Source organism: Tamandua tetradactyla, chromosome 15, assembly GCF_023851605.1.
Source record: "Tamandua tetradactyla isolate mTamTet1 chromosome 15, mTamTet1.pri, whole genome shotgun sequence".
NCBI classification, from domain to species: domain Eukaryota; kingdom Metazoa; phylum Chordata; class Mammalia; order Pilosa; family Myrmecophagidae; genus Tamandua; species Tamandua tetradactyla.
In genome coordinates this window covers 82,465,528-82,490,321 of record NC_135341.1, presented here as the reverse complement: position 1 = coordinate 82,490,321, position 24,794 = coordinate 82,465,528, and the positions used below count along the sequence as shown (strand labels likewise).

The 24,794-nt window shown below is 42.9% G+C and overlaps 2 protein-coding genes across 2 annotated transcripts in view; one reads left to right on the top strand and one right to left on the bottom strand.

Annotated features, from left to right (window-relative positions):
• The window catches only part of CEP70 (centrosomal protein 70), a 162,087-nt gene extending 150,116 nt beyond the window's left edge, over positions 1–11,971 (top strand). The window contains exon 18 of the mRNA XM_077130247.1: positions 9,398–11,971. Within this exon, the coding sequence (XP_076986362.1) occupies positions 9,398–9,423 (26 nt within the window). The 3' untranslated portion in view covers positions 9,424–11,971. The remainder of the gene's footprint in view (positions 1–9,397) is intronic.
• ESYT3 (extended synaptotagmin 3) overlaps positions 2,058–24,794 on the bottom strand; it is a 66,104-nt gene continuing 43,367 nt past the window's right edge. Inside the window, exons 9-23 of the mRNA XM_077130250.1 lie at positions 19,623–19,793; positions 18,667–18,749; positions 15,379–15,427; positions 14,835–14,924; positions 14,542–14,604; positions 14,387–14,449; positions 13,715–13,783; positions 13,098–13,184; positions 12,150–12,299; positions 9,859–10,352; positions 8,457–8,555; positions 7,813–7,944; positions 6,095–6,200; positions 4,956–5,005; positions 2,058–4,617 (exon numbers count right to left, since the gene is read on the bottom strand). Of these exons, the coding sequence (XP_076986365.1) occupies positions 4,581–4,617; positions 4,956–5,005; positions 6,095–6,200; positions 7,813–7,944; positions 8,457–8,555; positions 9,859–10,352; positions 12,150–12,299; positions 13,098–13,184; positions 13,715–13,783; positions 14,387–14,449; positions 14,542–14,604; positions 14,835–14,924; positions 15,379–15,427; positions 18,667–18,749; positions 19,623–19,793 (1,743 nt within the window). The 3' untranslated portion in view covers positions 2,058–4,580. The remainder of the gene's footprint in view (positions 4,618–4,955; positions 5,006–6,094; positions 6,201–7,812; positions 7,945–8,456; positions 8,556–9,858; positions 10,353–12,149; positions 12,300–13,097; positions 13,185–13,714; positions 13,784–14,386; positions 14,450–14,541; positions 14,605–14,834; positions 14,925–15,378; positions 15,428–18,666; positions 18,750–19,622; positions 19,794–24,794) is intronic.

Sequence of the window (24,794 nt, the reverse complement as noted above, 5' to 3'; positions counted from 1 at the left end):
TTGAAGAATGTTGTTTCACATACATTGTCTGTCTTTGGTTTGGTTTTGGTTTCATGTGGAAGGGTAATAGGATTTCTGTTACTCCATCCTGGTCAGAAGTGGAAGGTTAGAAGTATGTAAGTTTTCTTAGGTTATCTTTTTGTCACTTATTTATAATTTTATTGCATTGTAGTCCAGAGAACAAGATCTTTTGGTTTTGAGTCTTTGGAACTTGTTGACACTTTCTTTGTGACTTCATGTAATGAGTTTTTATACGTTCCATACTATGCCTTTAAAAAGTCTGATCTCTTTATTGTATATGTATTGTGGTTGTGTTGCTTAAATATATTATTTCTCTCAATGTTTCATCTGCTTGAATTCGTCAAGGGACAAATTTTCTGGAAGATATTGAAATTTTTCATCATGATTATGTATTTATATAATTTTGTCACATTTTGTTTTATATACTTAAAGCCTTTTTATATGTAGTATCCTACCTAATGAGTATCCCTCTTTCTTCCTACTAATGCTTAACACCTTTATATTTTGCCCTTTCTTTTACTGCATTTTATTTTATTAATTTTTTATTTTTGGGGGGTGCATGGTCCAGGAATCGAACCCGGGTCTCACACATGAAAGATGGGTATTCTAACCACTGAGCGGCTCGTGCACCCAGTGCCCTTTGTTTTAATTAATAGTTGCTGGGCGTTTCTCTTCCTTTTTGTCTTTTGCATTTATTTCACTAACCTTTTTATTGTAAATTATAACACATATGGTTTAAATCATGAATGTATAACATAATGAGCATCCAGGTAGCAACCAAGAAATACAACATTGCCAGCACTCCAATAGCCTCCTCTACCCAACCGATGTCCCTTCTCATGGAGGTAATGATTATCATGTCTTATATTAACCACTCCCTTGTTTTATAAAAAATTATTTTGCATGTTTGTATGTATGTTTAACCAATATAGTTTAGTTTTGCCTAGTTTTGAACTTAATAGAAATTGAATCGTAGTGCATGTTTTTTAAATTTTTATTTTTGTTTTTTATAGTAGTTGTAGGTTTACAGAAAAATCATGCAGAAAGTAGTACATTACTTCTGCCCCTACACACACACACACACACACCACACACACACAGTTTTCCTATTAACATTTTGCATTGATGTGGTACCTTTATTACAATTAAACCAATATCATTTTAATTATATCAGTTACTATAGTCCAAAGTTAACATTAGAGTTCACTTTTTGTGTTGAACAGGTCTATATTTTTCCCTTTAACTTTTAGTCTAGTAACATATATACAACATAAAATTTCCCATTTTAACCATTTTCAAGTATAAAATTCACTGGTGTTAATTACATTCACAGTGTTGTGCTACTACCACCATCTAGTCACTAGAACTTTCCCATGCCCCAAACAGAAACTACACCCATTAAACATTAACTCCCCATTCCATTTGTTTTTTTTGTTTGTTTTTCTTCATTTGTTGTATAATGTTTGAAAGAAGATGCACTTAGTTTTATTTTTTACTGTGAAAAATAAAATACTTGTATATATTTATATATATAACATATATACAAAAAAACAATAAATTTATTGCTTTTTCTGGGGATAGCCACACAGACTATGAAATGTACAATTTGAGGCAATTTTATTGCTTTGAAATATGAGAAATGAATACCACTTCTATAGATGACAATGTGAACAGAGCCTCTCAGAGTTGTGCAGTGTGGTAACTTTGAAAGGGATGTGGCTTCAACTTTAGAAGAAAATGCTAAACTATTTTCCAAAATGATTGTTCCAACTTGTACTCCCACTACCAGTCTAGGAGAGGTCCCACTTTTCTGCATCCTCACCCACTCTTGGTAAGTCAGACTTATTATTATGCCAGTGTAGTGTATAGAGCTATTACTGTACTTTTTAATGTTTATTTACCTGATTACTAATGAAGTTAAACAAGAAAACCAGAAGTATAGGTAGTGGTAGGGCCAGGAAACTAGTGGCAGGGGTGGTACCTGAGTGGATAAGTGACCTCTCCATTTGTTTTTATAAGGTTTGAAAGGCAAAAGATTCACTTATTTAGTTTTATTTTTTTAACGTGAAAAATAACATATGCAAAACAGCAATAAATTTCAAGGCACAACACAATAATAAGTTGTAGAACAAACTGAGTTTGTTTGGTAGGGGTTACAGTTCCACAATTTTAGGTATTTCCTTCAAGCTGCTCCAAGATACTGGAGACTAAAAGAAGTATCAATATAATGATTCAGCACCCATACTCATTTGTTAAATCCTATCTTCTCTGTTAGAACACCACCTTCTCCTTTGATCTTTTTCCTAATCTTCACGGGTATTTGGGCTATGCCCATTCTAACTTTTTTCATGTTGGAAAGGACTGTATTATGGGATAGGGGGATGGAATTAGTTGATATTCTACAGAGGTTGGCCCCTCTGGGTTTCAGGGCTTATCTGGCCTAGGAACCCAACTGGAGGTTGTAGGATTCTAGAAAGTAATCATAGTGCACAGAACCTTTGTAGCATCTTATAAAGTCCTAGGTGCTCTTTAGGGTCAGCAGGGATGGTTTTGTTGAGGTTTGGAAAACCATGGTAAATAGCAATATCTAGCTGAAGCTTGCCTAAGAATATCCCCTAGAGTAGCCTCTCAACTCTATCTGAACTCTCTCAGCCAGTGATATATCATTTGCTACAATTCTTTCCCCCTTTTGATGAGGAAGGCATTGTCGATCCCATGGTGTCAGGGCGAGGTTCAACCCTGGAAGTCATATCCCACGTTGCCAGGGAGACTTTCACTCCTTGGATGTCATGTCCCATCTATGGGGGTGTGATGGTCAAGTTCATGTGTCAGCTCGGCCAGATGGTGGCCCCTAGTTGGGCAAACACTGGCCTGTCTGTTGCTGTGAGGACATTTCATGGACTTAAATCATGACCACATTGGCTGCATCCACAGCTGATTGCATTTGCAGTCAGCTAAGGGGAATATCTTCTGAAACAAGTGATGCTTAATCTAATCACTTGAAGGCATTTAAGGAGGATTCAGAAGAGACCATCACTCTACCTGCTTCAGCCAGCCAGCCTCTCCTGAGAGTTCATTGAGGACCTTCATTGGAGCTACCAGCTCATGGCCTGCCCTACAGATCTTGGATTCTTACATCCCCACGGTTGTGTGATACTTTTATAAATTTTATATTTACAAATATCTCCTGCTAATTCTGTTTCTCTAGAGAACCCTAGCTAATATAGGGGGTAATGATTTCACTTGAAGAGTTGGGCTTAGAGAGGGAGAAGCCACATCTGAGCAACAAAAGAGGTCCTTTCCAAGTAATTCTTAGGCATAATTCTAGGTAGGCTAAGCTTCTCCGCTATAGATATAAGCTTCACAAGCGTAAGCCTCAAGATCAAGGCCCTGGCCTATTGGCTCGAGAGTCCCTAATGTTTGAGACAGTATCAGGGGTTTCCCCTGTGGTAAAGTTTAATGGTTCCATATTTTTTCTCCTGTCCCCCAGGGAACTTTGCAAATACTTTTTGATTATCTACTCAACATACTCTGGGATATAGCCAGGCATTATATTAAGCTATATAGAGAATAATAAACCCTCATTCCCTCTCTGGGCTCCCTGTGTTGGGGCTGTTTAAATTATCTATCCAGACAGGTTAGGTTAGATTATGTGCTACAGAAAATTTAGGTTTTGTACAAAATAAACCTCTATTCCTTTGGTCTCATAGAGTAGGTTAAGAGGTGTACTTATTAAAGTATACAATTTACATTATTTGCTTTTAAAATGTGATTTAGGTGAACCAGCCATTTTGTAAAAAAGTGGACCAGAATTGCTAAGCATTCCTGAAGTACAGGAGGCCCTCTTTCCTTTCTGGTCATGACACCCTTCAGTGTGCCCAGTGCTCTGTTAGGAGAGCATATGTAGACCTGGGTATGGAACTTGACCAGCATTTCCCTGTGGAAATAATGCCACATGTTGGGGTAAGGAGGCTGGTCCCAGACAATGCCACAAACGAGTATCTAACTCAAGGTATTGAAGTGTATCACTATAGTATTTTACATCAGTAAAGTAGAGGTTAGTTCCAAATCAGGTACAACAACAGATCTCTTGGCTTAGAAGCATCAGGAGTGGTAGCAGGCAGGGCTTTGGCAGTTTGGGGTGGACCACTTTTTTATTCCCATTAAAGAAGCCTCCTCCACTGGTTAGTCACTGCCCAGGAATGCTTCCCCAACTCCCATTCAGGAGCTAGACACTTTTGCTACATTTAAGTCAGATCTGAATTAGATATACTGTAATTACCAACCAGAAGTGAAAAAATAACCACTGACGTTCAGATAATGACTTACTAGACACAAATACCCATTTCTTTCTGGATTTGAACAATAAAATCCAACCAAGAGAGTAGTTCTTGCCTTTACTTATGCCTACTTTTCCCCTAATACTATCCAGTCATTTAAAAGAGTTGAATTTCACACAAGAATGTATGTATGTATTTTCAAATGGCTGTTTTGATTTAAATTACAAAATATACAAATATATACATTTTACTGTAAAGAAGTGAAGGTGATAGTGGTGCTCAACTTCTGGGCTCTCCATCTGGAGTCAGCTCATACCTGTAAGAAAAGTGAGTTTGTTCCTATGTTAGTATCGAGAGAGTGTGTTGTGGCAGCAGCAGAACTAGTCAGGCTGCCTTGGTCCTACCTGCCTAGGCCTCTTTGGGTGGGACCAGCAGAACCCATCTCTCTGTCAGGTGGCCAGCCGGGGTTAAGGCTAGAGCTTACAGGGGTCCTTTAGGAAAGTGAGATGTGCAGGCTTAAAGCCTTAAGTAGATCTCCCTCTTGGATCACCAAAGGAGCTGATACAGTATTAAAAAGGGAAGAACTCTGGAGAGAGAATATAGGCAACTCTCTTGTCTTTAATCAACACTGATAAAGTGAAAGGGCACACTTACCATTGTGAAAAGCCCTTGATGAGATCTTCTTTTGATAAATCAATCAGTACCTAAACAATCACAAATAATCAGTTCCCCTCCAAAAATCTGCATTAAATGGAACCATTGAGATAAACTAAATCAATCACAAAGTGTCCCCTCGTGTTTCTGAGTTTTGAGCAGTGGCTCTGTTTCATTTTTTATATGGAACCCCTTCCAGAGGGATAGTACAAGACACTGAGCTCAGTATCCTGAGAAAAGGTGAGTTACACTTAAGGATTTTCAAGTAATTATTCCCCTTTCGAGCTTTATTATGACTGTTACAGAAAGAGGGAACAATTTGTACCACTACTCATTAACTGATCAGTAATCTTTTTTTATTAATTTTTAATTTTTTATTAATTAAAAAAAATTACAAGAAACACAAACATTCCCAACACATACACTCAGCAAACATATAGTTGCATATTCATCATCATGATCATTTCCCAGAACATTAGCATCAATTCAGAAAAAGAAATAAAAGACAACAAAAATAAACAGAAAAAAAAATTTTACATGCCATACCCCTTACCCCTCCCTTTCATTGCTGATCAGTAATCTTAAGCAAGACACTATAGTTGCCTCATTTGTAAAAATGGGGATAATGCCACATACATCATAGAGGTGGCTTTAAAAAGATGAATAAAGGAAAGTATTTATTAAACAACAACTAAAGTATTTTATAAATACTAGTCTTTCCCCACCCCACCCCCACCTCTTGACATCTCCCAGAGGATTATATTTCCTCTATTTCTACTTTAGGTAAAAATCCCATCACTACAAAAACCTTGACATAATAAGATCCAAGCTTCACACAATGCCATATTTATCAAAACAATATTAATATCATAGGAGATGTTCAAATACTTGTGGAATGAATGAATCTGGATAGATTCCTAGAGTTTTTAAAAATAGAGTTTATCATATTAATTTATGCATTTATATTCTTTAATTAGTTTTAAGAATATCAAAAAACTCCCAATGAGACCATACCCTCCTTGAAGTCAGACTGTTATCATCCTTGTGCTGGTAACAGAATGCTTCCTCAGACTGTCTGCCAGGGTTTGTTCCCCGAAGGAACTCTGGTCAGAGTACCGAGTAGTCCTTCATGTACTTACTTTTCCTAGCTCCTTTCTTCTGTGTGAGCCAAGTGGCCGACTGTTTTTCACTGCAACATCTAATGACCTTTTCTTTACCTCTTCCATGGGAACAAAAAATTCAAATCTTTAAAAAACAAAAAGTCAGGAAATGAGATTTATATATTTCAGGGATTCTTGTTGAAAACCTGAAGGGTTTCATCCACCTCCGTACTTTTTAAACAGAAGACAGGGATTCTTGAGAAGAGTATCTGGAACAGTATTGGTTCATAACAGGTTCTCAGTGCATCATTTCAGATCATCGCTGTCCAGTAGAAACTTCCTGAAGCCCTGGAAGCTTTACAAGGCTGTTTGCCTTGGAGTACTGTGCTTTGGGGTGACTTCTTACTTTTCTCTGACTCTACCCTATCTGCCACTTCTCACTATAATCGTGCCTATTCATAGCACCCCCTCAATCCCTTTTTAAGTTTTTTGTTTGTTTTTCTGAGCAGCTGTGGGCTAGGATGCTGAACAGTCAGGTTTAAAGAAGTTGTATGGAAAATACTGACCTTCTCTTTTGGAATAAGGCAGAACAAAATCTTTGTGTACAAGGTTTGTCATGTACTTGTGAGAGCCCTCTGGACTCCTCATGTCTAGTCCTTTGGTTGCCAAAACTCTGCCTCCTGATAATCTAGGCACTACTGCACTAATATCCTAAAGACATATCTTGCTGTTATCTGAGAAAGAGTTACTAGCAGATCAGGTTTGTCACAGAAGTCAAATGTCAAAGCCTTTCCCTCCTGTGTCCCTACGTAGCACTTTCAACATCATTTTGTAATTGTGTCAGAGCTCTCCTTGAGAGTAAGTTCTCTTGTGTGGCTTTAGAATATAGTGTCTGGCATAAAGAATACAAAAATATTGAATGAATAAATTCTCTCATCTACTTACACCTTTTCTTATACTTGATGATCCCAAAGTTGTAGCTCTTGACAGAACACATTAGTTCCTAGACATGGCCCAAAGGTGACTCATTATGACCATTTTAAAATTAATAGTTATTGACCAGGATAAGAAGGATCCTAAATTATTAGATATAATGTCCTCCTAAACTACCTAGAAATGTCTTCTCTTGGGAACCTGAAGCAGGAGGAAGCAATGATGAGATTCTGACTTCTGTGCCTTGAGGGAATTAGCTTGGGTTAAGTCAAAGTGAAATAAAGATTAAGGACATTTGGGATAAGACACTGACCCATCAAAGGCAGAAAAAGTGATTAGAGAAAATCTAATCTACCATTTTTATCCCCAGAGACATAAGTAGACAAGGCTTTGTGAAAGGGAGGGTATCTAATTCGCCTGACACCTGAGATTTTTTTATAGAAGGAAAGATGAGCCAAAGAGATTGGAGCTTCAGGGTTAATTTTAGTTCCTTAGGTTCAAAGAATGTTTATTTTTAACAGACTGAAAGGAAATGTATTTGACCAGATCCATATCCTTTTACTGCCAAAGAAACTTCATTTAAAGGGAAAGAATATAGAATATTCCATAATCAGGAACATTTTAGCCCCTCTGGGCAGAAAAAGTGGGCGGCTGTTTTGATAAACTGCCTTGACAATCCTTTTTTCCCACTAACGCTTCATGAAGGCAGAGACCATGTAGTCTTTTCAACTCTAACTGAGCATCTGGCAGGCTACCAGGCACACAAGAAATGCCCAGCAAATACTTGAATGGAAGAGGCCCTCTAAGTGGGCCAGTTGTCTTACGTCTCATCAAACAGGGGCTCCAGGGTCTTTCGCTTCACTGAGGTCTTTTTACGACTTGCCCACCTCCTTTCTGGTAACAAGTAGACACGGACGTAAGGATCAGCTCCACTGCTGGTACAGGGTGTCAGGTTTCTGATTTGGTTTCAAAAACATTAGAGAAAAAAGACTGCTGGTTTTGAGATTCTGAAAATACTCACGTGGGAGAAAGCTATACTAGTCACTCAGCATTAGATGGGCTTGAGCATAAAATGAACTGTAATCTAAATGAGTAGAAAGTAAGTCTGTAGAATTTAGAGGACAACACATCAGGTTCATGAGTTTGAAAACATGCATTCTTGCACACTTTGAATAGAACAAGTACTTTTGATCCAGGGGAAGTTGGAGATTCCTGCTTGGAAAAATGTGCTGACAACCAGCCACCCCAGACAGTTTTGCAACGGTGGAGTCTGGGCCAAGCCCTGGGTCATAAGCCCATCAGTACCAATGAAGAATGACCACCAAAATGCCTCTCGAAGGCCTCTCGTCACTCACAATGTACAGCCCCCTTCAAATCTCACTTCTTTCTAATATGCTCCTTATATACACATTGTGGCTGTGTCACCTGCTGCTCCCAAAGAACCTCCCTGGCCCCAGAATCCCTTTACCTGCAGCCATTGATTAGTACGCTGAGGCAGCGCCGCAGACACACATAGCGCACCGTTAGCTGAATCTCTCCCAGTGGTCCCTTCCTCAGATCCCGGCCTCTGTAAAAAAGAAAGGGCTTGTCACTTCTATTGCCATTATCAGTGTTGGTCCCCACCTCCCCCAGCCCCTGAGACAGAGACACATGTGTGCTCCTTTAGGAACACACAGCCACATGAGTTCATAAAATAATTCTCAGTAAGATTCCTTTTAATAGGAAATAAGTTCCATCCAGCATTCATTTATGTATGATTATATTCTTGGCTGAGGGCAGACTAAAAATTCCTAGTCTTTAAGAAAAAAAATCCTTATTTTTAGGACAGTAAAGGGTAAAGGGTTATGGTGTCTTACAACTTATTTTGAAATGGTTCAGCAAAAAAATGTGTATGTGTGTATTTCTAAACACATTTATAATGCAGATTTGAAATAAAATTATAGAATCTTTTGTAGAGGGAATGTGAGTATAAATTGTACTATTCTTCAACACTTGGTGTTTGAAAATTTTTTCAAATAAAAGGCAAAATAAGACCCTAGAAATTATAAGTTGATCAGTAGAAAATATTTAACTATTCAACTTTGAAAGAACATCAGTTGCATAAAGTTTAAAATGGCTTAAAATGTATACTTTGTTGGAGAGAGGGTGTTGGGTGGTCAATTTCAGGAATTTAGTGTTGGTCTTCTGTTAACTGGCCCTAATCACTAAAATTTCCGTTTCTATTATCTTTTCATAATATTGGGATAAGAGTTCTGGCTATCCAAATTGAATTCGTTTTTTAGTATTATGATAAAAGTGTGTGAAAAACAGAAGGCATTCCACAGATGCATACTGTCCAAGCAAAGCTGGCTGGGGTCAGGAAGAGTTTAGTAATTGTGTTCTGGTTAATGCATTGATTCCCTTTCCTAGGTGTGTATGAAGGTGATTCGCAGTAGGAAAAGTATGAACGCTGGGGATCTACCTTTATATCATGATTCCTTGTAGAACCTTGGACAAATTATTCAATCTTTGTGATAGTAAGTTCTATCTCAGGGTTTTTGTGAAGATGAATTAAATAATACACTGACCGATAAGTATACACTTAATAAATGTTAGCCATTAACTACAAATTCCATGTTCTAAGATTTTTGTATCATCCTACTGCAACTCTTTAAACTTCAGGAAATGTTTTTGCTGGAAGGAACCTTGAAGACAACAAGTAGCATCTGTTTTATAGACAGTATATAGCTAGACTTATAACTAGACTTTGTGGGAATTTAAAAAAAAAGCAGAACATATACAGAATTATGAGTTCATGTCTATTTTTACATTCAGGGAGATATATTTCCTTGCAGGTGATTTTAGAAAAGATTAAGCAGAGAGGTGCATACTCAAGATTGAGGCTGTTAGCTGTCAGGTCAAAGCAGGAGGAGGCCAGGGAGTTGAGCGAGGACATGCTGGGAGCCGGCCTATTGGGCGGCCATGCAAATGGGGAGGCAGGGCATTTCATGGGTCTGGGTGACTTGATGGGCCCTGGAGAATGGGGGCCTGGGATAGTCAGGAACATGGTAGCTGAACTTTTCTTCTCCCCCAGGTGCTCACAGAACACTTTGGCACTGTCCTTGCCTTTGACCCCTGGGTGTGTCTCTTGGGGTGTGGGCTTAGTGGCAGCAGTAGAGGCACTGGTGGTTGTGGTGCTTTTGGCAGCCTCTTTGTTGTCAGAAGTAGGGTCTAGGGGACATGCTATATCTGCAGGGTCCTCTCCTTGGGGTGGGGCTTTGGGGCCTTGGTTGGCATCCACCTTCTTGATGAACAGAGGGCCTTTCTTTAGGGATTCAGGTCCTGTGTATGGGCTCCCCAGTTCTCGTTCCTCCATACGCAGGAACTGCAAATAGAAGACAGGGTTGTTTATAGGTTGGGTCCACTACTTCCACTCCCTTCCTCCTTCTGTTATCATCTTAATCTCTGGGAGATGTTGCCTTCTCTTTTCTGGAACCATTTTCTCAAAAATAAGTGCCTTCCAGACTACTCAAAACAATGACCTTCCCCCTAGACCATATCTTTTTTTTTTTCCCCCGCATGGGCAGGGACCGGGAATCGAATATGGGTCTCCGGCATGGCAGGCGAGAACTCTGCCTGCTGAGCCACCATGGCCCGCCCCTAGACCATATCTTCCTTGACCTCTTCTCTGTCCCCTGATCCCCTTTGACCAATGCTTCTCTGTCTTTTCCCCTCCTTCTTTATCACTACTACATGTTCATCAAGACTGTCCTGGGCTTCCTTCTCTCTTTATACTTTCTCTGGCTTCTGGAGAACTGCCAGACCTACATAACCTTGGCATGTATCACCACCTGCTTCCTGGATATGGTTGTTAACAGCTGTCACCTCATTCACCATTGCTTCCTCTACAATGTGTTTCCTATCCAGACACACCTCTATTGCTTTTAGCATGCAAGTTTCAAACCTCAGCCACAGTATTTCAATCCCCTCTTCCCCTCCATTCTCCCTTCCTAGAGACTTCAATTTCCAGTAAAGTGGTAATCAAAATATTTTGGAAAAAACCTCTTATTAGAAATGCCAAGTAAAATGAAACAAACATACTTCTAAGTTCATAGCCAAATTCACAAGAAAGTAAAGAAAACCCCCATGATGAAGAGAGAGAGGGAGAAGGAGAGGAAGAAAGAGTTGGAAGTGAGACCCGTGAAGGTAGGATTCATGAAAGGACCTGTATTTTTAGTGAAAAAAGTAGTCCAGATTTAAAAATTCTACCTACCAGCAAAGACTGATGACAAGAAAATATGTCTGTCTCAGCCTGTACTCTTGTTGAGGGTGGGATAGGAGAGTGGAATAAAATCTTCCCTGAGAATAGTGTACCTTATAGGCCTGTCCTTATATGAATATAGAGTTCACATTTTTATACCTATAGGGTCATGAAACCCTAATGTTAAGAAATTAACATAGAAATGGACCCAGGTTTGTAATGCCCCTGGTGTAGCTGGTTGAAGCAAAAGTAGAACCTACTTGAAAAAGAATAATCTTAATCCAAGTCACAGAAGAACACTACCCAAATTATATAAAAAAAAAAATAAGCCACCATGAACAAGTGTCAACAACACAGCAAATATAAATACCTAACTCTCAAGATCTTCAGATAATAGAATTAATGGGCATCCATTATAAGTATTTTCAAATGATTAAAGATGAGGTAAACATGAGAAGATAAAATGCTAAAAAAAAAAAGTGGATTTGAAAAAGGAAAAATCAGAAATGAAAAGCAGTCAAAGAAATGAAAGATCACGAACAGGTTTAACAGCAGATTAGGCCAAAGAAAGAATTAGTGATCTGGAAGATAGACCTGCAGAAATTAGCCAGAAATAGCACCAAGAGTCAAAGATATGGGAAATATAAAGGTAAGGTCAACAGGCATGGAGTATAGGATAAGAAAGCCCAGTATTAAGGAGTTCTAGGATGAGAGATTAAAAGAATGGAACAGAGGCAATATTCAAAGAGGTAATGGCTGAGAGTTTTCCAAAACTGATGAAAGACATGAATCCATCTCCTGGCTTCTTGTAGCCAGGAGCTCTCTGGAGACAGAACAGGTGCTTAGTCCTGGGGCAGTCCATCTTGCTGTACACCCAGAGCTTTACTCCTGTCTCTCTTGAGGGCCTGAGGAGAGATTTACCCGCAGCACCAGCCTCATGGAGATGAGACTGTCGAGTCCCGAGTGGTCCAGCTGAAAGCGCTGCTCCAAGGTGAGGTCGGCATAGGGGAGGATCTGGCAGAGGGGGAGCTCCAGCATTCCCAGAGCATATTCCTGGTTGTCATCAAGCACCTGAGGAATGGGCCAATCACAGAACAACAGAACTAAGCCCTCTGCCCCCTTCCCTACTGTCTGGGCCCCAACTGAGTCTAGCTTCAGTCAATAAGTATGTACGATGCTGCTGTTGGCAGCTGGCTCTATTCTGGATCTAGGAATAGAGAATGAGTCAGACCAGACCTATTCCCTGCCTTAAATCTGGGAAAGGGAACACGAGGCAATTATGATCCCTCTGAGGCCAGTGTATTAAATGCCCAGAGCCATGGAGGCTTTAGGACATATAAGCCGTGCTGCTCCATTATGGGATGTTCAGATAAGGCTTCTGGGCCCAAAGTGGAAGGCATGAAGAGGGCCTCAGAAGATTCCAGCTCCACCACTTGTGAGCCATGAAATGGACAAATTATTGTTCATGCCTCTCTTTGCTCATATGTAAAACAGAAAATAGCTCTCTTCCACAGACCTTCTGTGAGCATCAAAGGGAATATTGTTTTTTAAATGAAGTACATCGTCATCACTGTCCTGGGTAGATTCCAGCATAGGCCACTCTGGATGTTATGTAACAACTGGAAAAGCCTTTTGCAGGGAAAGAGCCAAGGGACTTAAGAGTTTCACAGCCTCCTACTCAATGACCTTTGGTCCTAACCTTATGGAGGTGTAGCCTTGTAGGACCTTAGTATCCTCGTAGTATGCCTCTTACAGGGGATGACCTTGGATACTACTAGGAGAACCTGGTCAAAGTTCACTTCAAGTGCCCCACTCCCTCAGGCCCAGGTACCCCAGAACTCTGTTCAAAGAACCCAACTTCAAGCAAACCTTCAGATGCAGCTGTTCAGCTGCCACATTGTGTACAAAGAAGGAGAACACCTGGTTCCACACAGGGTCCTTGCTGTGGGGACAGATCTGGGGACAGAGGAGGGAGAGATCACTGAAGGGGCAGGTTGGGCAACTTTGGATACCAGCACCCTCTCGTCACCCTGGTCACTAGACCCCATTGGGAGCCTTCTCTATGTCAGCCCAGGGACCAGAACCATGTATACTGTGGCGCATGGGAGGCCCTAGGGCCAGGAAACCAGACTCAAGGAATACTTTGCCAGGAAGCTCTACAGGGACAAAATCATACTGGCATTAGAGTTAGCTTCCAGGAGTGTGGGGGCAGGAGGGAACAGGATTTCTGCTGCTGGACTGAGAAAGTTCATGGCATAGTGGGAAGGACACAGGTTAGAGAACCAGGCCTGGGTTTAAACTCTAGACTGCTTTCTAGCATATGACCTTAGGCAAGTCACTTATCTAATTTATCCACAGATTCTTGAACTATAAAATGTGAGGTTAGTACAAGGACTAAAAGTGCTTAAGGTGTTTCTTGGCACCTACTATGTTTTCAATGCCAACAAATTCCCTTTGTTTCTCTCCCCAAGAGAAACTTGTCTTACCTTGCTTGTATGTGTCTTCTTGCCTACAGATAGCTTGACGTAGGAAGAAGGGTCTCTGCTAACCTTATTCTATGAGAAGGGAAAAATCCACAACAATGAAAGTGGCACCATCAGTATCAGCTTGAGAACTCATTCACACATAGACACACCCAACCCAGGAGCACTGGGGATATCTGGGGCCAGTCAATAGTTTCCATTTGAGATAAGGCTACCCTGGTGCTCCACAGCCCCCCTGAGCTGCCATCACTGTGCAAATACCAGACAGGGTTGACCCCAAGGAGGGATTCCATTAAATACCAGAGGCTGGAGCTGGGCCTGGAGGGGCACAGTCTCTGGTTCCCTGGGGCTCGGAGCACGAGCTATTGAACCAGACAAGAAGGAGTCAAGTACTGGCTCCTCCTCTTGGCTGAAAGGTCCTGGCACTTAACCTTCTAGCTCCTATTTGTAAAATGGCAATAAAAATTACTGACAGTCATCATGAAACTCAGGGATAACAATGTGGGGAGTGAGTTGCCAAGTCCAGTGCCTAGCACACAATGAACAGCAGCTCCTGTTATCCCCAGGCTGTGTACACAGACCATGGCCCAGAAAAATGGGGCTGTGTTTTCTCTGGGGAGAAGGTGCCATGATTTGCCTTCACTTGAGTTTTCAGCCACACGTATACTTACTTACCTTGGCAAACCTGGAGAGTTTTTTGGCTCGATATTCACCATTCAGGTAGTCAAAGGGGCTTCTCTGTAGCACAAGAATAATGGGGTAAATGAGCATTTGAAAGTGAAGGGCATGAGGCAGCATCTGTGTGACATTCTGGCCACGTCACCACTCACCGGCAGGTTGCAGGCACTCTCCAGGAAGACCACGAGGATGGCAGTGGAGAGGCTGCTATGCTCCTGCAAGCAGACACAATGTCACTGGGTGTCTCCAGCAGCAGGAGAAACATACTGGTTTTGAAGAAGCCTACTGAAGATAGCTAAGATGCTCAGAGGGCTGTCTGCTAAGTTAGGGGCTGGGTGACATGTTCTCCAGAAGATAGTGCTGACCAAAGGACTCTATGAACAATATCTGTACACAGCCTATATCTGGGCCTGCCGCTAAGGGGCCCCTGACACTCCACACTCACCTCAGCCAGGGCTTCCTGGTCAGTGATAAGTGAAAGCCACTCCAGCCGCAGGTGCAGCCGCCCGCTGGTTGTATCACTCAGGACAAACCACTGCAGGAAAGGGTGAGGAAGGGGAAGAAAGCATGGGGAAAGAAACAGGAAGATGCTACTGACCCTCTTTGGGCAGCTCAGTCCTGGCACCCAGCAGAGCCCTAATAGGGGCACCAGGGAAAAGCTAAACCAGCCCAGAGAACCGAGCACAAAGGGATTGGAAGGTGTGGTTATAAAGGACAGAAGTGCTATACTTTGGGATGGAAAAACCCTCCTCCCCAGGCCCAGCCTTCCCTCCCCTTTAATGTGATTGTCCCCTGCTGTGGACATTTCCAGGGAAGCTCTTTCCAACTGGGGCTCTGGGGACTCAGTGGACCCATCTGGGCCTTGCCAATGCATGTGGTCCAGCAGAGAAGGGCCCCATTTCATAGGACTGGGCAGAAGTAACCTACTAGAGCTGACCACGGGAAAGGGCTACACGGAAATTCCCAGGGGTCCCAGGCCCCAACTCTACCTCATCCACCAGTCTGTTGGTCATGACATCCCCAAGGCAGATCTGCAAGCTGTAATACACAGGATGGGGGTACTCAGCTCAGAGGAAGCAAGAAGCAGGGGGTGTGGAAGCCCACCCTGGAATCTACTTCCAAATATCTGAGTGGGACCATCAAGATAAAGGATCTTATTCAGTGAAGTCCCAAGGAAATAACTTCAGTATAAGTGAAAGAAAGACCCTTTAATCATCAGGGCCACTCCCAAGTAACTCCAGTCCCCAGAGGGGATAAGCAGAGGGGATACAGCTGGCCACATTGCCTCTGAATTTCTCTGGCAGGGTGCTACTGGCATTTTGGGTGAGATGATTCTTCATTTTGCAGATTGCCCGTGAACTGCAGGAATTTAGCTTCCCTGTCCTGTGCCCTCTAAATGCCAGTGGCATCACCTCCCCTAATCATTATGATAACCCAAAATTCCCCTCCATTTACAAAACCTCCCCTGATACCCTCCAAGGGATAAGTATAGTCGGCACTTGTGAGCGAGAGGAGGTAACACCTACATCACAGTGTGCCCCCTCCCACCTACCCATCCTGAACCAAGCCCAAACACGGATAAATGTATAACTCTCTGTAACTGTTAGAAACATGCTTGAGTCAAAACACCTGAAACTACAGAAGAGTGGTCGTGATTCACTCTCAGTAGGAAGCTTTGAAATGGACTCAAAATCCGAGTTTACTGATCCTCCCAAACCTAAACTGCCAGCTTGGTTTAATGGAATTTTAACTTGGGAAGACTTTGAACTAGTAGACCCACACAGAGCCAGATTTTTAAAACAAACTAAAGATCTCCCCATCAAGACACGCTAGATTTTAAGGAACAAAGGTCTTCCCGAAGATGAACAGAAATTACAGGAACTAGTGCTGAAGAATCCATCAGGTTCTGCACCACGACTAAGCACACAGGACTTAGGTTTAAATTTCCAGTTCTGCCCTTCCTCAAGGGCAAGTGGAGAAGATGAGATACCAATGACTAATGGAGAATATATGGATTTGAAGTTTGACTTTTTGTATGCATATGGGTACTCAGAAACAGATGGAAACCTTAAGAGATGCTTTAATAAAGCTTTTCCAATGGAGAAATTAACTTCCTTCAGCCCTGAAGAAGCCCAACTGATTCTTTGTGGAAATCAATCACCCTCCTGGGCAGCTGAGGATATTATCAATTACACTGACTCTAAGCTGGGCCATACACGTGCAGCCCTGGTTTCCTGAGGTCTGTGAGGGTTTCTTTTGGCAAACCTTTCCTTCAGACAAAAGGAAAGCATTCTTACAGTTTACCACTGGTTGTTCAACTCTTCCCTGAGGTGGACTGGCTAACCTGCATCCCCAGCTCATGATTGTACGCAAAGCTGATGCTGTTGATGCACGCTATCCATCAGTGAATACATGTGTGCATTATCTTAAGTCGCCTGAGTATTCGTCCGAGGAAATCATGAGAGTGCACCTGCTAGCTGCTACAGCGGGGAAAGGCTTTCATCTCGGTTGAGCTTTGAAGTGCGATGGGAGACATCAGAGACTTTTTAAACACTAGTGAAACCTCTGTGTTAATGTGGGGAGAGGTATATGATCTTTCACGCTGATGACTCGCCTTTTACGGCTTTAAGAACACGTGGAATAAGTTTGTTAGCTGCTAATAACAAAACAAATCCTTTAGCTACCCAGCCGGCACGTACAGAGCACGGAACGCTGTGCCACGTGACTGGAAGAAGGCGGTCCTGCTCGACTGTTCAAAAGCAGCTTCTCAGATCTTCAGTGCTCGCTGGTAAAAATCTAACAGCATATCTCTGTAAAGTTTGTCCTTTCATACTCCTTACACTACAGTTGCCATCACTGATCCCTGTTTTGCTGACTTTTAAGCTACTTGGTCAAAAATCTTGCTTCCTTAAAACATAGTTAATGAGCATCTCAAGCTGCTTCTTTTCCTTTTTAATGATGCCTGCGCTATCAGAGTGCTCTAGCACTCTCTCTTTTGTCTGGCATAAAATCATGCACAACCTTTTTATTTCTTTGAGATGGGAGTCTATTTTTTCCTAAATGCTGTACAAAATTCTTAAGTGTGCTTCTGTGCTCAAAAGTAAAGGTATACTAAGAAAAAAACAACACTGATCTAGATGCAAGATATTTAAAGCCAATTTTACTTTTGGTTGTATTTTCTTTGTATATTATAAACATTCATTTAACTTGTTGCCATTTGAAGTAAAAATATTTCCAAAACATATACTCAATTATAATCATTAAAATGTTTGCAGTGTAAAACAAACAAAAAACACCTGAAACTAGCTACATAAAACATAAGCTACATTTGCAGCGTTATCAAAATTGCAGATTTTTCATTAAGATGAAAAAAAAATCTGGTGGTGAGCTTTTTCTTAGCCTGTCAAAATAGGCCCTCCTGTTCTATTTTGTTTTTAATTACATGTTATGGAAACAAGTTACACAACATGAAGAATAAAACTTGATAAAACTCTTCTGCCTCCTAATGCTAGCCCTCCAAGCAACGTTAACAGCCTGGAGTGTCCCTTCCACGCTGCCTTCTGCTCACAGGGATACACGCAGACACACACGAGGGGCCCTCCCTCTTAAGAACGAATCATCACACTACAATTTACTCCGCAACTGCTTTTCCTCACTTCTCCATCCACCTCGACTCCTCCAGGTCAATACACACAAACCCTACCCACTTTTCTAAGAGCCACAGAATGTAAACATTCAGCCAGTGTCCTTTGAGACTGGACATACATGTTTCTAGTTTTTGGGTTTGTTTGTTGCCACCACAGACACTTCTGCAATAAACATTTCAGGTGCTTTTATTTTATAGGAGATTCCTGTGAGTAGGACTGCTGAACCAAATGGTATGTAAATTTGAAATTTCAATAGCCATGCCATGCCTCAGCCATTTCAGTCATCACGCAGCCCCGAGGTTCTGATTCTCATCCCAGAGTGAGCCAGCCAGGATTGCTTGGGACCGGGCACATGGCCATCCGTGCCAGCCTTGCCCACTCCCACTCACTGCTCCAAATGGGCAGCTACATTACCAGGAGGGAAGACAGCAGACTCCCTTAGTGTAAATCTTGGGTTGTCTCATGGCTGGGCACTTAGGAGACATCTGGGAAGGAGGTGTGTGGCAGGGAAGTGGAAATGTGGGCTGGTTGCCTGGCACACTGACCATGTAGCCAGAGAGGGCTGCAGGCCCCTGAGCCCCAATGCCCAGCCCAGCAACCCCAGGGAGGGCGCTCTGCCCTCCTCCTCACCTGCCCAGGAAGTCGTCCTTGTCAGGATCCTCGTCATACAGGTCCACCTCCAGGTCCTGCCCAGGAACTTCATACACTAGTAACTGAAGAGAGAGAGTATTTGACCTGAGCCACAATGGCTAATGGAGTAGACCCCGCATATGACCCAAGGGAAGCCCCATCCTGCCTCTACTACCTGCCAGCTGGGAGCCCCTGGGCAGGTAACTACTCTTCTCAGAGACCTGCCCCTCTGCTGTGGGGGGCGCATGGGGGAGGATTAGACACTCCATATGCAAGCCCATGGGAGGGCCAGTGCTCAGGGGGCAGGGACTGCGATTTGTTCTGCAGGAGGCTTCCAGCTCCCAGAGCACTTTCCCATCAGCACCCCAGCCCTGAGTGTCGGAGACTTTTATCACCACTGCTTTTGCTGCCACCCCCCAAGTAGAGCAGACCACCCACATGCTGTTGTGGGGATTATAGGGGCTCTATTAGGAGGCAGCCCCATGGAGCTGTAATCTGGAGGGACTGCAAGGCTTTAGCAGCCTGTGAGACCCCCTGCCCCTCACAAACAGGAGGGACAGTGTTTGGGCTTAAAGAACCTCAGACTCTGGTGCTGGGCTCTGGCAGGGTGGGCTGAGAGGAAGTGGGCAGAACTGTACCTATGAGTCTTTTCTTTTTATTTGAAAATTTCCAACAAAGTTGACCTTTGTGGGGAAAAGAGGTAAGACCTTTTCCCGCCAGCAGGGCCAGAGCAGCCCCACCTGTGCTGCTGGTGGCTAAGGGAAGTAGGAATTACACAGACCTTCCCTCCTAGGTAGAGCTGCCTGGCCTCCCAGGCCCACTCCTCTAGCCCAGTGTTGCCCCCATGGACGTGGAAGAACTGCGAGGGCAAGGCCCACCCCATCTGTGCTCAGCGCAAGCCAGAGCCCGACTTGGAGAGCATCAGGGGAGCCAAGAGTGACCAGGGACACCCTCACCTCGAACACCTCGTTCCAGGTGGGGTTCAGGCTCCTGTAGATGGTCCTGCTCCGGAAATGCTGCAGGCCGATGCTCACTTTGGCATAGGGGTCTGACTTGCCTCCGAGGCCCAGGAAGTTGTCCTTCTGGGCCAGCTCCTCTGCCTCCAGTAAGTAAACTCTGATCACCCCCTGAAAAATGCCCAACCAGTAGGTCACAGCTGCAACCTGGGCTGTGCCAGCCCTCAAGACCTGGAACACGAGCACCAAGCCATCAGAGATCTCCCTACCCTACCCTCTCCATGGTCTGGATGGAGAGACAGAGGCAACAGTGACCTGGCCAAGGCCACATGGTGGGTGATGCAGGGGCAGGACAGCCAGTCCACTCCCAGCCCAGACAGGGCTTTCTCTTCTGTACCAAGATGCCCACCCATGTCCCTGCTCACCGTGCCCCTCACCCCCATTTCAGACTTGCCACATGAATGTTTTATTCAATGGCAGGTACTTTTTCCTGCTGTGCCAATGACCATGCCACCCAAAGAGGTTTCCTCCGTTACTCCAGCCTGCTCCCTGTAACCCACACATAGTCCAAGTCCCAACATCACTTCTACCTGATGCCCAGGTGTACCCATCCCTGTGGCACTGCCTGCTGCTGGCAGTGGGTCCATGTGCTCACAAAGACCCCAGCACTGGGTCTCACCAGCACAACCCTTTCCCCATGCTCATGTGGATGGTTGTTAAAAAGAAATGAAATGGGTACAAGGGTAGTTCAGTGGTAGAATTCTTGCCTGCCATGCAGGAGACCTGGGTTCAATTCCTGGTCCATGCACTTCCCAAACAAACAGAAGAAAAACCAACCAAACAACAATTCAACAAATGGTGCTGCAATAAGGGGATACATGGAAAAAGATTGAAATGTGACACCCACCATACAGCATATTAAAAAAAAGAAAAAGAAATGAAAGCATATAACTCTATGAAAGAACAGAGCATGGGAATTAAGAAAAATCAGATACACTGCCTGTGTAGAATTTCGCCTTTTTGTTCTAAATGCCAGGAAATATATATATCTACCTTTTGACCCAGCAATCCCATTTCTAGGAATCTATTCCAAAGCTATATTGGCATAAATATAAACGTGCAAAAATAGATAGGTACACAGGCTATTTCTAACAGGAAAAGACCAGACACAGCACAACTGCCCATCAATAGGGAACTGGCTAAATAAACTTCAGGACATTAATACAGTGGAGTATTATGCAGCCATATAAAAGAATGAGGAAGGCCTACAGCATCTACTCTGAAGGAGTGACCTCCATGACATGTTAAGTGACAAAAGCAAGATGGGTAAAACTGTATATATGTTGCCATCTAGCAAAGGAAAATGGAATAGAAATATAAGCATATATTTTATTTTTATAAACATAAAACATAACAATATTTAGGTACCTACTTATATTGCAAAACAAATAGTGGAAAAAAGATGAAAGGATACACCATTATTTATGGGGAGAGGGTGGTGTTTGGTAGAGGAGACAAGAGGTAGAAGCCAGACTCCTTAAAATATAATGTTTTGGGTAAATCCTGAAATCCAGAGAGTCGAGCCTCTCCAAGATTATCGATTGATCATATCTCTCTTTCCTTTAGTGTCCACACCCCTTCTCAACATGAAAAAGAACAGGCATTGCCTCCAGATCCCTATAGATTAGGAGAGGGATCAGAAGAGAAGGAGGAGGAATAACAAACAAAATGTGAATTAACAAATGAGCATGGCTGCTGATTCACTATATTAATATTCCTTCTAGCCTCCAGTGTTTTAGAGCAGCTAGAAGGAAAAAAATATCTGAGTTGGTGACATGGTAGCCCACAACAAACTCCGGGATCTGTTCTGTAACTACTTGTTGAAGTGTGCTTTGTAGATTATTGTTTTTTCTATCTTTGCTTTATATATATGCTATATTTTATAATAAAAATGTTTTAAAATATGTTTTGTATATTGGACTTCGGAAGTGTACAAATATTTTACATAATTGTAAAAATAACTAAAGTAAAAAAAAATAAGCCCCCAAATAGAAAATGGAACGAAACAAATCAATATAAATATGCATAGCCAGATGTCACAAACACATAGAGCAGAACTATTCCAAGTAACTTTAAAACATAGTAATTTGGCAATATATCCCAAAGGGGAGAAACCATTAGGACAGAATGGTTTCAATAATTCTGACACAGGTGATGGTATTTGCACTGCTATTCTGAGAGTATGAGACATGTAGTATGGGATAACGCAAATGTGTAATTATGATAGTTTGAAGATGTCATGTACCCCAGTAGACCATGTTTTCCAAGCTAATCCATTCCTGTGGGTGTGGGCCCACTGTAAATACCATCTTTTGTTGACAAGGATCTTGAGACATGACCCACCTCATGCGGGGTGGACTTGATCCTCTTAGTGGAGTCTTTTATAAGGAAATGGAACTCAGACAGAAAAAAGAGAGAGACAGAAGCTAAAAGAGAAAGCCCCAGAAGCCAGAAACTGAAAGCAAACAAAACCCAGAAGAGAAGGGAGAGGCCAGCAGATACCAGCATGTGCCGTGCCACATGACAGCAGGGTCTAGGATCGCCAGCAACCTATCCTCAGGAAGTATCATTTTGATGATGCCTTAATTTGGACATTCTCATGGCCTCAGAACTGTAAGTTTGTAAACTAATAAATTCCCATTGTTAAAATCCAGCCCATTTCTGGTATATTGCATTACAGCAGCTTTAGAAAACTAAAATAGTGATATTCTATCATTCCTGGCATCATGGCATGGGAGAAGGTGGGTACAGGTTTAAGAAGAAGTTAATTAAAAGCCCTGGGGTCACAGAGACTTCTGGGATGGTGGAATAAGGAGAGGCAGAATTCACTCCTCCACCAAAACACCTAGAGAACAGAGAGAAATGGCCAAAGCAGTGGATCTGGGGCTTGGGAGACCAGGGAAGAGTCATCTCAACAAACAAGGGAAACCTGGCTGAAGAAACAGAGGAACTGTGCTGAGTGAGTGGCTGACTCCAGCCATCGCCCCTGGTACCTACCCTCCACCCCCAAAGCCAGCAGCTCTGGGTCAGCCAGCTTCTTAGCCGGGTGGCTGCTGCAGACTGGGAGAGATGGGGGAAAGGAACAGGGAGGCAGCACAGATCTGATCCAACTATTGGCCCGTGAAGTTGACCTGCTGGGTCCCGCAGCCTTGATCATTTTCAGGCAGAAGCCTGGGGCATCCGTGTCACCACTGCTCCCACACACAGAGAACCTAGAGTGAGCGCCTCAACTCCCTGCAGCTCCCTGCGCACGGCCCCACCCTCAAGGCTAGCAGCTTCTGGTCAGCCCAGGTCCTGCCCAAATGGCTGCTGCAGAATGGGAGAGTGACGCAAGCCCACCCACCCTGGAGCAGAGGGCACAAAGCACAGTTCTGATCCAACTGTTGGTTGGTAAAATTGGGCCATGGGGCCCACAGTCTGAGTACTTTCTGGACAAATGCTCACAACATCACAGTGCTGTTATTTCCACTGGCTTCAGAGACAGAGGGGACGGGGGCTAAAAATAATAGCTTACCTTTGTAGGGCTGTAGGGGAATAGGTTGCCAGAGAGTGCCATCTACAAGGAAGGCTAGTAAAGTGTAGTCTTGGGAAGCTGCTTTCCTGAATCGCTCCCCAGGGCCCTTTGCAACTGGTCTGTGTGCCATATGTGGAACGCCCGTCCTATTTTGGCTAGGAAATACTGACAAACCAAGTGACAAAGAAGATCTTTACAATGAACCCAATCAAAAACAAAATCGCAGACAAAAGAGGGAAACCAACTTTCAAAATAATCTTATCAAGATACTCAGATGCCCATACACCAATTATGAGACATACTAAGAAATGAGAAGATATGGCCAAGCCATATGACAAAATGAGAAGTGGGAGGAGATACAGAATTGGAAACAACTAATCAGAGATGTTCAAACAAATCTCCTAAACAATTTTAATGAGACGACTAAAGAAATAAAGGAGAAGACACTAGACCATAAGGAAGAGTCTGAAGGAATACACAGAATATAACAAATGTTGTGGAAAAGAAAGACACTGTAGATGAAATTGAAGACATACTAGAGACACACAAAAGCAGACTGGAGGCGCAGAAGAAAGGATCAGTGAGCTAGAAGACAGAGCAAGTGAATTTCAATAGACAAAAGAATAAATGGAGAGAAAAAAGGAAAAATGTGAGTAGGCCCTCAGGGAAATTATTGACAACCCAAAGCACTCAAATATATGCACACAGGTGTCCCAAAAGAAAAGATAAAGGGGCCAAAAAGAATATTTGCGGAAATAATGGCTGAAAAATTCCCAACCCTCATAAAAGACATCAATATGCAAACTGAAGAAGCACAAAGTATTTCAAATAGAATAAATCCAAATAGACCCATTTCAGACACATATGTCAAATTCCAAAGAGAAAGAGAGAATTCTGAAAGCAGCAAGAGAAGAGTGAGTCACCACATAAAGGGAAGCCATAAGAGGCTAAGTGCTGACTTCTGTGAGACATATGGAGGCAAGGAGGCAGTGGCATGATATATTTAAGATACTGAAAGAGAAAATTTGCCAGCCAAGTATTCTTTAACCAGAAAAAAAAAAATGCTTCCAAAATGAGGGAGAGAGGCGGGGCAAGATGGCAGCATAGTGAGGTGTGGAATTTAGTTTGTCCTCCAGACTAGCTAGTAAATAGCCAGGAATGGTCTGGAACAACTCCTGGGGGACATCGGTGACTGAACACATATCGTGCACCAATCTGGAACGGGCAGAATGGCTGAGAACCCCACCGAGCTGTAAGTCTCCCAAGCTGCAGAGGCCGGCGCCCCTCCCCCACAGACACAGCAGGCTTGTTCCACAAGGAGAAAGGAAACAGACTTTGCCAGCAGCAAGGGCTTAGCTCAGCCAAGCTCCAGTTGCAGAATTAACAAATTCTGGCTACTGAAAACAGGCCCCAGGCACAGATAAACTTGGAATAAGCACTAAAGGAAACAGGAGTTTTCACCCTAGTAGAGAGAGGGCAGGGCTGACAGCAGGGAGTAAAAAACAGAGGCTTTTTGAGTTGGACAGCACAAAATACTGGAAAAGGGGTGGATCCCAAGAAAAGGGGACACATAGAGCCTGGGGACACACAGAGCCACG